The sequence below is a fragment of the Thamnophis elegans genome, chromosome 2 (assembly GCF_009769535.1).
Source record: "Thamnophis elegans isolate rThaEle1 chromosome 2, rThaEle1.pri, whole genome shotgun sequence".
Lineage (NCBI taxonomy): Eukaryota > Metazoa > Chordata > Lepidosauria > Squamata > Colubridae > Thamnophis > Thamnophis elegans.
The window spans coordinates 44,883,983-44,898,789 of NC_045542.1; the positions used below are offsets into that span (position 1 = coordinate 44,883,983).

The 14,807-nt window shown below is 42.7% G+C and overlaps 1 protein-coding gene across 1 annotated transcript in view; it reads right to left on the reverse strand.

The window, feature by feature from the left end:
- Positions 1-2,191: 2,191 nt before the first annotated feature.
- The window catches only part of FSCN2 (fascin actin-bundling protein 2, retinal), a 78,096-nt gene continuing 65,480 nt past the window's right edge, over positions 2,192-14,807 (reverse strand). Inside the window, exons 3-6 of the mRNA XM_032208495.1 lie at positions 10,792-10,948; positions 6,995-7,116; positions 5,120-5,287; positions 2,192-3,285 (exon numbers count right to left, since the gene is read on the reverse strand). Coding sequence (XP_032064386.1) covers positions 3,080-3,285; positions 5,120-5,287; positions 6,995-7,116; positions 10,792-10,948 — 653 coding nt within the window. The 3' untranslated portion in view covers positions 2,192-3,079. The remainder of the gene's footprint in view (positions 3,286-5,119; positions 5,288-6,994; positions 7,117-10,791; positions 10,949-14,807) is intronic.

The window sequence follows — 14,807 nt, forward strand, 5'->3', positions numbered from 1 at the left end:
ACTGTAAGCTTATAAATCAGGTGTGTAAGAAAGCCTTCAAATAGAAACAAAGAACCTCCATGAATTGTACAGATAGTCCTTGCTTATTGCCCACTTGGAAGTTACCATGGAAATAATAAGATTCCAGTTGAAAAAATAATGTTATGACTAATTTATGACCATTTATGACCTTCATAGTGTTCCTCGGTCACAATTTTGCCATTAAAGGCAGTATGCACTGCCCTTTGCATGACCTGTGTTTTATTTCTTTTCTTCCCCTTTGCAAAACAGTGATATTGGAGAGGAAGGGATTTCAAAAGAATAAACTGTTTTGTTCTTTCATACATTGAAAGCAATGTGATCACCCTGGCAGCCTGGAGCTAGCAGCCACAAGTGTGCTAGGCAAACAGCTTACACTATTCTCTTGAAATCTCTTTCTCTCCAATCTCTCTTATAAGGAGAGAGGAGAAATAAAGCAAGTAATTTGATCTTTCTCTTGCCTGAAGAGCAGCGAGATGGGACAGGAAGAGAGTTCATTCTTCTATATATTGAAAGCAATAGAACGTGCTGGCAGCAGGAAAAGATTGGGCAAAGGAGAAACTACCTACAAAAAACATTTGGGTTTTTTTCTCCTCATTCTCCTCACAATGTGGCGAGATTGGAGAGAGATTTCAAGAGAGTACTGTAAGCTGTTTGCGTAGTGTTCCTGCCCAAAGCTGTGCTGTAATCACATTGCTTTCTATGTGTACAAGAAAGTAAGCAGGTACTGGAGCATTCCAAAGGGCAAGAGAATGGTTAGGAGGCAAGCAACAGGTGAAGTTGTAACTATTCTCTTTTATGGATCTGCATCTTTTTATACACCACTGTAATTTTCTTCATCTTTATTGTAGCTTAATTTTTCTGGTTTTGAGCTGATGAGTTTCTAATGAGACTAAGTTGAAGAAGTAAATACTAGCCTCGTTCTCAGATGCAAGTATGCTTTTGGACAGTACCTTTTGGGCAACAAAATAAAAAGCAAATCTGAAATACTCATTTGTTTAGTATCTACACTCCTGCCTGTTTGTTGCCTTTGGATAATGAGAGTCTCTCCATTTCCAGTAGAGGGTGGGGCATGGTAGAAAGGCTTCCACTGCAGTGGTGGGATTCAATTTTTTTTTACTACTGGTTCGGTGGGTGTGGCTTGGTGGGTGTGGCGTGGCTTTTGTGTGGCGTGGCTTGATGGGCATGGCAGGGGAAGGATACTGTAAAATCTCCATTCCTACCCCATTCCAGGGGAAGGTTACTGCAAAATCCCCATTTCCTCCTGATCAGCAGGGACTTGGGAGGCAGAGAATAGATGGGGGCAGGGTCAGTCAGAAGTGGTATTTACCGGTTCTCTGAACTACTCAAAATTTCCACTACCGGTTCTCCAGAACTGGTTAGAACTTGCTGAATACCACTTCTGTTTTACTGGAAGACTTCTGTTTTTGCCTGCTGCACCACATTAGCAATAGTGTTGCTTTACAATTGCTATGAATTACTTTCAGAGTAAAAATAGAGAAAAGGGGTGCAAAAAAAAAAAAGACAGAAGGCTGTGAATTCTGAAACAATGCAAAAGTTCCAGCTACAACTCACTCAGCCTCCGTTCTCCTGCTAAAGGCCTTTGCTTTTTCCAATGCTGTGGAAGCAGACCCATTCAATCAGGCAGGAGAAACTAGGGGAGCCAGCCATGTCTGTAGAGATCTCATAGACAATGGTGTTGCATGACAGCTGTTGGGACAGGAAACTCCATTGAACCAGCATCCTTCCTTTTCAGAATATTTGCGGAAGGGATGTCGGATATGGAAGGAGAGCAAAGTAGAAGAGAGGCTGCTTCAATAACTGGACAGCCCTGGGCATTGTGAAAATTTCCTGAAGAGCAACTGTAAAATTAATTCTAACTCAGGCAAGAATTCCACAGCCCCAGACCCCCATTCTTCCTATAAAAAAGCTCATCCATAACTAATTTTCCTTCCTTTAAATCTTAGTCGATCTTTTGCAAGCCTGCCCAAAATTCAATCTACTCTCCTTCTTGTCTTACCCCAGGATTTTATTTTATTATTAAAAAGCTTGCAACAGCTGGACCATCTCATTCTCCTCCTGCCAGGCGTTTCTGAGTGTATCAGCTTCTAAACTATATCTCCGGCATCTAGAGTAGAAAATACATTACATTTTATGCGTTTATTGCCTTTATTTCATCAGATGTGAATCCCACTTTTTATAACATCAGCTCAAAGTGGTATACATAGTTTGTGCGCTCTCTCTCTCCCCCTCCATTTCTCCTCACAATACCACCCTGTGATATTTGGGCTGAGAGAACAGCCACACACCACCAAATTCCTTCCATGTTTGGGCTACAACCTCTTGAGTCGGGATAGTTAATGTGGGAAGGGCTTGATTCAAAAGAGCTGTTCCTAGAAACAAAAGTAATCTGGAAATACAGAATACATTAAACATATTGCAGGCCTTGACTGAAACTGCCAAGAGCAGAGAATATAGGCATGTCCTGGGTCTATTGCTACTTAGCTTTAAAATACCAGATTTTAAGGAGCAGATAAATACCCAAGCCTTTATTGTGTTGGGAATTGGGAGCACCCCTAACATATGTGTCTTCAGTTATTGCATCCGGCTAGCTGACTTTCCACATTTGCAATGAATCCTGAAACTGTCGTGTCTCCTTTGTTTTGCATACCCATGTTTCCTGGAACATTGACATACCTACATTGGATGTCTTGTAAGGTATGACACCTCTGGAGGAAAAAAACAAGGATGCCCTAGGGAAACTGATAGGGAAATACAACCTCTGTGACTTAGTCAGGCACAGCACAGTAACCTCCTTCTAGGAGCCTTACTAGTGTGTCACTTCTAAACTTAGGCAAGAAAGACCAAAATAAAAATAAAAATACCCCTGGGTGAAGAGGTTCCTCTATCCTGAGCCATCTTTTTCCTTGCAGGATATGGAAGCGTAAGGCCCCTCGAGTCCAGGTGCCAGAACTGACCTTCCCCTCTCACATGCCACCCAAGTGTCCAGGCTTGGGCACCAGGCTGGGCTCTGGAGCATCTCAAGCCTTGTGGGAGGGGCTCAGTACTCCCAAAATGTCGCACAGTTTAGGGTATCAGCATCAGCCCGCAGGGTTCCAGCTGGGTCTCCTCGTAGGTATTTGCCATTCTTCCCTTTAATGGCCACCTGGCTGCACTCACGGAACTCAAAGAAGAAGTCCTCAGAAGTCTCGCCATCGCTGCACACGGTGCCATTGCTAGCCACGTACCAGAACCTGTCATTGAGGCCTAGGAGCACCAAAGAGGCACAAGTCATTGAAAGGCGCATACAATGGAGCCACTTGTCTTTATTAATTCTAAACCTTTGCTTGGATATTTGCCTGATAGCGTGTTTCCCCAAAAATAAGACAGGGTCTTATTTTCTTTTGACCCCTGAAATACGCACTTGGCCTTATTTTGGGGAAGGCCCTATTATTTTTGAGGTGCAGGAGGCAGCGAGCGTGGTCACCTCATGGCTGCTGTTGTGTTACAATATTTTCTGGGAGGGCTTATTTTCGGGGGAGGCCTTATTTTAGCACATGCACTCAAAAGCCCGATTGGGCTTATTATCCAGGGAGGTCTTATTTTCAGGGAAACAGGGTAGTTTTTCTTATAGGCAAGCCAGAATCCACAATGGACCAGGGTGTTCAAACTCTGTAAAGGGATGATTGAAATATGAAAATGAGCACTAGTGCCAGGATGATGAGGTGATTATGAGCGTAATTTAGAGTGGGGGGGGGATGGACTCTAAAAAGACAACATTTGTCCAGTTCTCTCATTCGACAACCAACACACTCAAGATCACAGTACAGAATCTAGAGTGCAGATTGTTCCACCATATGCAAGAACATGTTAGGAGAAGTGAAAATAAAAGCCACTTTAAAAATAGCATGAAGCCACAGGATCCCTAATTAAAACACTGGCATATGCATCCTTTGTGAAGGCCAGTCCTCTGTTTAAATGTCTTCCAATTGAACAGCTGCCCATAGCTGCTCAAGGTAGAGGAATGAGATAAGAGAACAAGGAGTTGCCCAGGTGGTTCCTGCAAGACAGACCATGCAAGACACTCACTTGGTCACAATCTTCTCCCATATAGGGAAATTTGATTCCTATCACCATAATTATTTCTCAATAAGCATCCAGAAAGAAAAATGAACATGTGCCATTTTGTGTTCTTTTGCAAATAAGTATCTTCTTTTCCTCACATGGAGTAGAGGGTGGGGATGATGGAACAGCTGGAACAAGGAGGAAATGTTCTAAATCTCTTTCGTGTCTACCAACAGCAGCACAGCAGCTAACTATGATAGCCCAGAGATAGCTCCATATGGCAAGTAAGATGTGAGGCACTCTTGTGACTTGGATAACTTTCCACAGTTTAATCTATTGTGTGAAATTAGCCGATGGATTGTAAAAATCTGCTCTACGTTATTTTTTTTAAATACTTGTGATGCTCCTAAACTGCCCATTATAGCTGTTTCCCTTCCAATTTTCTTTCTTCAACTGTCTGTAGCCTTTGACTGTTGATCATATTCAGTTTTTATTAGGCCTTTTTCTTACAATCTATTTCTCCCTAGTACAATACTTCCTTTTGGGGGATGGTAATACAGGTGGGCCCACAATTGGACCCAAAATTCCTGTTACTAAGTGAGACATCTGTTAAGTCTGTTTTGTCCCATTTTTACAACCGTTCTTGCCACAATTAAGTGAATCACTGCACTTATTAACCAATTCCGTTGTCATTTTGTACAATGACAATAAAGGCTATACTATAATATTTGTCTACAGAAGCCCTGGCACTTAGAACATTTAATAACTATTATTATACAGGGTAGGGATGAATTGTAGTCAACAAAATGGACATTCTTGCATGTGAATGCATATAGGAACTTCAAAGCATTAACACTAAGCAACCTTTAAATACACTAGTGTTCACTCACATGCAGGAAGTGCCCCACTGTGTTTCATGTATGGCATTCCTCTGACGTGTGATTGATTAATTAATTAATTAATTCACGGTGTGAATGAAGAACGTTCCCCAACTCCTTCTCTCTTCCAACCACCCAGTTTTCAGCCAACTAATTACCTTTGACCTGGTAAGCACCATCACTAAAATTGAGGTGGAAGACATCATAGATGGAACGGTTGGCATCCAACAAGTTGGAGTTGCGATGGTAGCAGACAAAGCCATGAGCCCCACGAAGCACTAGAATGGGTCGGTTGATCAACTTGAGAACAAATTCTTCATCTTTCCCTGTTGCAACAACTATAACTCAGTGCATTCTGAGGTGAATGAGACTACCATATAACCCTGAAGAGCTAGGAAATCTAAAAAAGGACATTTCACACAAAGGAATACAAGGTTGCTCCCTTAGAAATGTGGATATTTGGCAAACAGAAGGGAAGATTTAAAGTAGTTAGGGCTATGAAGTTGGAGCTCGTTTTATGGTCCTACTTCTGCAAGTTCCCTCTATCTGTCAAAATTCTAGAAATGTTGAAGAATCCTGCTTCTTTCCATGCTTGGGGTAATCCAAATAGGATAATCTCTTAATTCTGAGGCTAAACAAATCTTGCTTTAGGATTATCTTGTAAGGTTAAAATTGTTTTCACATAAGGTAAAGGTAAAGCTTCCCCTCGCACATGTGTGCTAGTCATTCCCAACTCTAGGGGGTGGTGCTCATCTCCCTTTCAAAGCTAGTGCTGTCCGAAGACGTCTCCGTGGTCATGGTGCCGGCATGACTAAACGGCGAAGGCGCACGGAACGCTGTTACCTTCCCACCTAAGGTGGTTCCTATTTTTATACTTGTATTTTTACATGCTTTCAAACTGCTAGGTTGGCCGAAGCTGTGACAAGTAACAGGAGCTCACTCCATTACATGACGCTAGGGATTCGAACCGCTGAATTGCCAACCTTCTGATCGACAAGCTCAGCATCTTAGCCACTGAGCCACCATGTCCCTAGTTTTCACATACAGTATGCATAACTATTTACCAATAAGAGCTTGACAGTGTTCTAGAGTCAGCTCACGAACACAATGATGTCCTCTTGTCAGCCTATATTGAGCAGATAAGTCTCATTTGATTTACCTGTTCCTTACTAACTGATCTGGACATCTGCTTTGCTAACTATGGCTTCAAAACTGGCTGATCAGGGTATACCAACTCAATGATAAGGTTCCCATAATTGCTAACTCAAAATAAGCATATACAGGTAACATAATGCTTAACATGCTGCTGAACACAGCTAGCATCCCTAGAAATAGACTCAGTTTCTTCCAACTTCCTTGGAAATTTCAGTTTTCTTCAATCTAGCCCTCCACTATTACACACCCTTTTCAGAATCTATTCCGGCTCCCTCCATTCCCTCTTGATTTTTCTAAGCCCCAAAGTTTATTGCTTGCAGTGGGGCACAAAGAGAACGATAATTAGAGTGTAGTCCAATGTATTTGGAGGGATCGAGATTTATACTCTGCTTTTTATTTTATTTTTGGCTACTATGGTAATTAGAGCTATATAGAAACTTCAACCATACTTTCAGATATTGTTAGATTATCTGGCTTTATTCTGCTTTACCATTTTTGAGATTCCACAAAAGATGAAGCTCCCTGGGGGCTTTGTTTCAGAAGCCCAGTCCTTCTAGATCAAAAAAAGTAGGAAGCCGTTGTGAGAAATCTGTTGTGTTCAATATTTGATATCCAGATTTGGTTTGATTATTCATCTTTCAAAGGCATTTTTAATATGAAAGCAGTAGAAAACGAATGGATTTGACTAATGCACCACTCTACTAAAACTCTAGTTAGTAAGGTAATTGTCAGAGATGTTGTGGTCCTTCAGTATCCAAAAGACAACAGATTTCTCACAACGGCTTCCTACTTTTTTTGATCTAGAAGGACTGGGCTTCTGAAACAAAGCCCCCAGGGAGCTTCATCTTCAGGATCCAGATTCCAGAGATAAGACTCACCCACTCTGTCACTGACAGCTGCCAGTTGTCCATTCTTCTTGGTGCAGATGTATTTGCCATTGTTAGCTTTAAGGGCAACACGGCGACCACGCCATTCAAGATCGAACATAGTGCTGGCGGATCTGAGGAAACCAAAGTAGAAAGGAAGAGCACGGATTGATGGGAGAATCAGAAAGGAGAAACTATTCATTCCTTCCAAAAGATTTTACTCTTTCTGTTCGATGTTTATTACACATATAAAGCCAACTTACAGTACGGTATATCTACAGCGTCCCCATGGGAAGGAGATCTTTGGAATCTTGATACATTTGTAAAAATTGTACCTTGGATTGTATTTACAAAGATTTATTATGCCTTTGTAAATCAAAGGGGTGTCAAACTGGATTTCTTCAAGGGCCGGATCAGCATTGTAGTTCTCCTCAATGGGCTGCCTGGGGGGATGGGGGAGAGACAAATACCTGCTACAGCACCCTGTTGGCCAAAATGCGATGTCCCCCCCCCCCCCCCGTTTTGGCGGCCAGAGGCACTTTGGGCCACTCATTTGCTATTTCCAGGCCGACGCTGCAAGCCACATTAAAACATCCCGGGCAGCAAATCTGGCCCGCAGGCCTTGAGTTTGACGCCCCTGCTCTATTGCAACCATTTCCTGAAGGCTTAGATGCATTACTGTTGAGCTTTACCTTACCCTAACTCATTGGGTGTGCAAGTTTTCCCATGGAGAGCAAATCTGTCTGACTAATCCTCTGCATTAGATATTCTACTAAACACGGTAAGTAATTTTCCCAAAGCACCAGAAGGCAAGACAAGAAACAATGGATGGAAACTAATCAAGGAGAGAAGCAACCTAGAACTAAGAAGAAATGTCCTAATAGTGAGAACAATCAACCAGTGGAATGGCTTGCCTTCAGCAGTTGTGGGTGCCCCATCAATTGATGCTTTCAAGAAGAGACTGAACAGCCACTTGTCTGGAATAGTAGGGTCTCCTGCTTGAGCAGGTGGTTGAACTAGATGATCTCCAAGGTTATTCTATTCTATTCTATTCTATTCTTCTCCACTACAGTTGGCAATCGATAGACTGAGTATGTGGAATGGAGAATTTGCCGTACTAAATGAAAAATGAAGGTCTGGAAACACATTTGTAATGCACATTCCACCCAAAGCAGTGGAATCCAATATTCACGTATTGCTGAATATTTTCCTTTTTCTTTGACATGGTTCCACTGAATTGTAGCATAAAAGCATCCAGGCTTTATTCAGGGGCATAAATAGGATTTTCCTAGTTGTGACAAGTCTCTACAAGGAACATCAGGGAACTTCAGTGCTTCATTTTATTGCCAAGTCCTATCCCGGCTCTTGTCTTTGAATAGACATTCATGTCACTGAAGAAAAATAGGGCAGGGGGGATATTTCTTTAGTGTCTACATATATGTTCTAAGAGTTAATCCCACTCACTGTTAAATATTCTAATTTTAATCTAATCTACTTTTGTCCAGTTTTAGCCTTGAGCTCATGCTTGCCTGGATTAGAAATTTCTTAAATGTTCTTGCTTAAAAGAAGTGTCACATGTTAAAGGGAAAGTGAGGGCGCAGTTGGAGGAGGAGAAGGCAGAGAAGCTGTTGTTGGATCGCCCAGATTCTAAAATTAAAAACAGCTAAAAACAACCAAGAAGGTGGTGCTTGCTCTTTATTGTATTGAAACGAGGACACTGAGAAAAGATGTTATTCTTTTCCCTCATGTTTTCCCCCCAAATTAAATTGTCTTCCTGAAAATATTATTTTCCCCAGGGGAATGGGGAAAGGGGAAAGTGAGAGAAATATATTCAGATACTCACATGGATTTGTACTCAGGGGTGGGCTTCCAAAATTTTCCCCAACGGATTCTCGGCCCGGTTGCTGGGTGGGTGTGGCCATGATGGGCGTGGCCAAGTCAGCTTCCTGCACCAGGGCGGGGGGAGGGGCATTTTCGCCTTCCCCAGGCTCTGGAGGCTTTCCTCGAGCCTCTGGGAGGGCAAAAACTGCCTCCCCTGGGCTCCAGAGGCCTTCTGGAACTTCCGGGAGGCCCGTTTTTCTCCCTCCTCAAGCCTCCGCGCGGATCCTGCACTTACCTTGCATCCAAAATGGGCCGCATGGAAATTCCTGGCAGGGGTGGGGTGGGGTCGGAGGGGCCAGCCAGGGGTGGGATTTGGAGGTTCTCCGAACCAGCCATAATGTTAGTTATGACAAGATCACTATTACTCAATCCCAAAAGACAGGTTTTCTTGGAATAATTTACATTCTGCCATAATATCTTTAACACCATAAAAACAGCAACATCTGCCTATCCCAGATCCTTGGGAAGGACTCAAAAGGTCAGGGGTGTCAAACTTGATTTCATTTGGGGTTGTGTTGAATCTTGGGGGGGGGGCGTCGGCCAGGGGTGTGTGTCCAGCTTGATGTCAGTCATCTCAGGGGCGCCTATGGCCCAAGCACTCTATGGCCCAGCGAAAACAGCCCCCCAAGCTCCATTTTTGGCTGGGATGGCCTCCTGCAATCCTCTGCAAGTAAAAACGGAGCTTGGGAGGTCCTCCTGCAGCCCTCTGCCAGCAAAACCGGAGCCCCCCCCCCCCTTGTGCTCTGTTTTCTCTAGCAGAGGCACCACGGGCTGGACCTTAGCTGTGTTTAGGGCGGCCCAGCAGGCCAGATCCAGCCCACGGGCCTTGAGTTTGACACCCCTGCAATAGGTGGATAAAAGTGCCAAATCCAATCTGATCATCTGGCTGACTGTGTGACGAACTATAATAAATTTAATAATTTATTAAATTTGTAAGCTGCCCAACTGTCAGTAGCTCTGAGGCTCACAACCATCAATTAATCAAGCATACAAACAAATAATAAAATCAATGAAGTCCAAGGCAGAATCTATGACACTAGATTCTGCAGAAGAGAATTATGAAATTAGTTCTGATCAAGCAGTTAAATTATTTTAACCTTCCACCAACTGGCTGGCTGTTATTTGTGTAGAAGCAGATGAATATTTTGTACAGGAATAACTTTTTTAAAACACCCACACCCTCCAAATGTCCAACCATGGATTCCCGCACGAGGTGTGTGCGTTTTCAAAGAGATGGAGTCATTTGCATAGGACATTTTTCAACCTATTCCACTCTTACATGTTTGCCAAAGTTATTGGTTTGGATAGGGGAGGAGGGGCAGAGAAGCAGAGAGAGACTGCATAGGAACAGTTGCTGCTGAAGGAGGAAGGGACATGTTCTTGAGAAACAGCAATTGTCTAAATGCAAACTCTGCAGAGAAAGATAAATGCGGGAGCAGATGCCAAAAGCAGCATCTTGCCATCACGGCACAAGCTTTCCCCCTTTTGCACAGGCACATTAACTCTATGGGTCTGCAAAAAAGAGAATCTGCTTTGTGATGGTGCAGTGTTATTTTTGTTGTTTTGATGAATTTAGCTCTTTACTAAATCTGGTGCCCATTTCTCCTCCAAATGAGTTCTTCATTAAGATGCCTAGTGCATGCAATGAACACTCTTCTGAAATCCTGATTATTTAGGGTAGGACTATGCAATTCTCTTATGCTTAGGGGCTAGAGACCATGTCACTGTTGGAGACTAGCTGCTTTGATTGACAGTGCCTTCACCAAAATGGCTGCCCAAGGAGGTGGTAATGATCTATAGTGATGTCTGCCTCACAGACAGACATGGAAATATATTTATTTTAAATCATATTCGGTCCACCGAGCATAGGTTATCAATCCCTGCTTTAGGGACCTGTCAGCAAAATGAAGCTGCCCAGTGCAACTCACATTTCAGTAGCCATGGCTTGAATCCCTCCGTGTGCCACCAAGGTCCAGTAGTTGCCTGTGTTGGAATGGAAAATACACTTCTTGGTTTCTTTGTCAATCTGCATCTGGAAGGTCTCATGGTGTGTTTCTTCATCCTGATTGGCCGAGACATTCACACCTAGAAGGAAGAACGTATTTTCAAATCATTTAGTTACCAGATACCCCAATTCACCTCTAATCGAGCTTGTAAGAGAAGATGCCAAGATCCTTAGGAAAGCACTCAAGTAGTGGTACTAATTTAGACACATGGAACTTGTAAATAATTATTTAAATAATTAAACAGCACAATATGTTTTATTAACCACCCATTATTATTAATTATTATTACGCATTTTATGTACAGTTTATAATCTCCTCTCAAACAGGCAAAAAAGCTCAATGTCAGGGTTCCAAATAGTATCCAAAAGTAAATCAGAGTCCAAAGCAAAGTATTGCTCAAAGTTCCAATTTATTAAGAGAGCCACGTTGGCACATCTGGGAAAATCTGAATCTGAAGGCTTCCTGGGTTTCCCCACACAGTTGAAAGTCCAAGATCTTGCCCCCACACCCACAAGTCCATCACATGATCTAATCTTCCACTGTCATGCTGGCAGTTCCACCTATCCAATTCCGGTCAAGTGCAGAGGTGCAGAGACAAAAGATGACCTTGGCTTTCTAGAAAGAATTTTGTTGTGACTACGTACAATTCCCCCTCCCATTTCCCACAATGCATAGCAGAATAATAGAAAGGGTGGCAGGCCAAAGACCCCAAAGAAAAGATGTCTGCAGGCCCAACACTCAACTCTGCTCACCTTGAGGGAAGCCTTCAAGACCACCAGGCCCAGCTGAATGAGAGTTCCTGATTCATTGTTCTGTTATGTTGTGTGGTTACATTTACATTTGTTTGTGGTTTAGTATAAAATATATTCATTTGTTTATTGTTATATGATGGCCTTTTCTGTCCCTTGGAACATGCATTTATTCAACCAATTTATAGGGCCAGCCATCTAACAATGGACAATGAAAAAGATAAAAACCATAACTGTTCAAACTAATTAAGAGTTGAGGCTCTGATAAACATCTAATTCAAGCATATCACCTACACCTATTCCCAAACTCTATTAACATCCTAGCCTCAGTGCCTTGGAGAGAAGTCAGATCTTCAGGGGCTTCTGGAAAGCCAACAGGTTTGGAGCTGTTTATAGTATATCTGTCAGAATCCTGTTGTACAAGATAAACACCATAGCAGAGATGCTTCCAAGGGCCCATCAGGTGACAATGTTATTACTTTACTAAAGGGACATAGAGTATACCTTTGCATTGCAGATAGGCAGTCCGACAAACAAAAAAGCTCCATGCTATGTAGGTGATGACCAACACCTTGAATTGCACTTGAAAACTAGCATAGCTCACATAGCAAAGGTGTTATGTAGCCATACTTTGGTATATCCAAAATCTGAATCTGTGGTTTCATTCTGGACCAGCTGAAGCTTTGAATGATTTTCAACAGTAGCCTCATATGCAGTATGTTGTAGTGTGTTGCAGTAGTCCACTCAGGAGGTGACTAAGGCATGGATGGCTGTGAGCGTGCCTTATGATCTAAGAACAGGCACAACTAGTGCACATGAAATATTTATACAAAGACTCTCCCAGCCACAACTGCCACCTGCTCCTTAAGAGGCAAATCTAAAAAGAGTTCAGAGTGTGCACCAACTCTGCCTGAGGCAACAATGGAAATCGCTAGATATGAGAGGCCCTGACACCCAGAGCCACTGATTTTCTTTTAGCTACCCTGTTTCCCTGAAAATAAGATCTCCCCAGATAATAATCCCAATTGGGCTTTTGAGTGCATGTGCTAAAATAAGGCTTCCCCCCAAAATAAGCCCTCCCTGAAAATATTGGAACGCAGCAGCAGCCATGAGGTGACCACGCTCACCGCCTCCTGCACCTCAATAATAATAAGACCTCCCCAAAAATAAGGCCAAGTGCTTATTTCGGGGGTCAAAAGAAAATAAGACCTGTCCTCCATACAGATTCAAACATTGGCCTTGAGAACGTACCTTGATGGAATCATCTGGATAACCCAACATATATGTAAAGTATAAGAGATATATTGATTATTTTTGACCCCATGTCAATAGATAATCTTGCCCACCAGTTGCATTTAAATCTTACAGAGGAGTGGAAAGAGAACTGATCTCTGTGCCATCCCACAAAGCAGGGGCCTAGGGCTGGACCTTTCCTGTACTACTACCAACACTGACTGAAACCTGGAGGTCAGAGAACCACTGAAGAATTATGCCGCCCAGTCCCGGCACCCTTAGCCAGCACAGAAGGATACTGAAAGCAACTGAGGGAATCAAGGAGGGCCAGAATTGATACATTATCTCTGTCCTAGCAGCAGAGCTTATCCATATGTACAATCAACACTGCCTGCTACCTTAGCCTGGCCTGAAACTCTACTGTAAAGGGTCCAGATGGTTTACCTATTTATTTAAAACATTGGTGTAGCTGCCTATTTTAGAGTCAACTCTGGGCAGCTCACAACCAATAAAACAATCATAAATTATCATAAAACCAAAAGCAATAAAACAACAAAGCTAAAAACCAGAAAAACCTAGTGCCACAATTGCATTGACCTGATGAAACCCACATTCTTAACCCATCCTGACTTCCCACTATCCCAATTTTTAGAAGAGCTAGATTTTATTGTTTTGAGGAAGGATAAAAGGTTAGGAGGCTATTGGGTTTCATGGAGCAGAGCTGCAATGGAATCTGCTTCCTTCAGGGCCCTTTGGAGTATAAGCCTTTATAAGCTAGAAGCCAAAAAGGAAATGTTGGAGACTGGACTGAAATTGTCCAATACTGGCTAAGCTGAGTGATGAGCTCTTGAAGAGTGTTATTTCTTGCTGAACTCACATGACTCTTCGCTGAGGTGGACAAAACATTTTCAGTCGAGAATAGATTTTGACGTTCCAAGAGAGCCTTCAGATGGCTGTTTTGAGCTGGAGGCAACTATTTTAGACTCAAAACCTGCTTAATTCAGAATGCTTTGCACATTTAAGTTCCTCACTAGAATTCCAGTCATGCCAGATTTGGGAATTATATTTGCTGTCCTCAATCATGAATATCTGGAATATTCAAGGGAATTGAAATCCAGGAGACTGAGAAAGACTTCATTACCCAAATAAACTGACTTTACATCTAATAGAAAGCCTGCATGCTGGTTATACGTATTCGATGTAACGTCTTCAGGGCCAGATTTAGATGAAAAGAGGCCCTAGGCTATTCCACTTATGAGGCCCTTTCACCTCCCATTTTTAAGTTTGTAAATGACATGAGAGACAATAAAATACATCATTACTGTGATATATATCAATATATACCAATATATATAGCTGGCCTCCTGACGTAGGGCAGCTCTGCTCTATGGCAAAGGCAGCGAGGCCTGCTGTGCTCAGCTGCCCGGCTCAGCCCCCTCGCCCTCACCTGCCTGGCCGCTGGTGGGCTCCACGTCGACGGGGCGGCTACTGGGAGCGGCCACGCCTCTCGCCCGGGAACGTGGGCGGGCTCCCCAACTGCCGCGGCGCTGGAACAATCTTAACCAATACATTTCTATGTTTGTTTATTAGTCATATGTGTAGAATTTCTCCTTATTTTCGGTTCAGTGTTTTAGTGTTCACTGTTTTTAGAATAGTGTAATTTTAACTTTGCTAACAATTTGAATGTAGGCCCCTCTTGATCTTGAGGCCCTAGGCTGAAGCCTAGTTAGCCTATAGGAAAATTCGGCCCTGAACATCTTCCCTCTCACAGTTTGGTTTTACCTACTATTTGCTATTTTAATGGGTTTGTAACATATTTTATTTCCTAGTTTTATTATAGGCCGCCTAGAGTCACTTTGGGGGAAATGGGCAAATTTAATTTGTCAAATAAATAAATAAACCTCCTCAAAGCCTTATGATGCAAGTCTTTCCTTTTATTCCATAAATGCTGAGGTT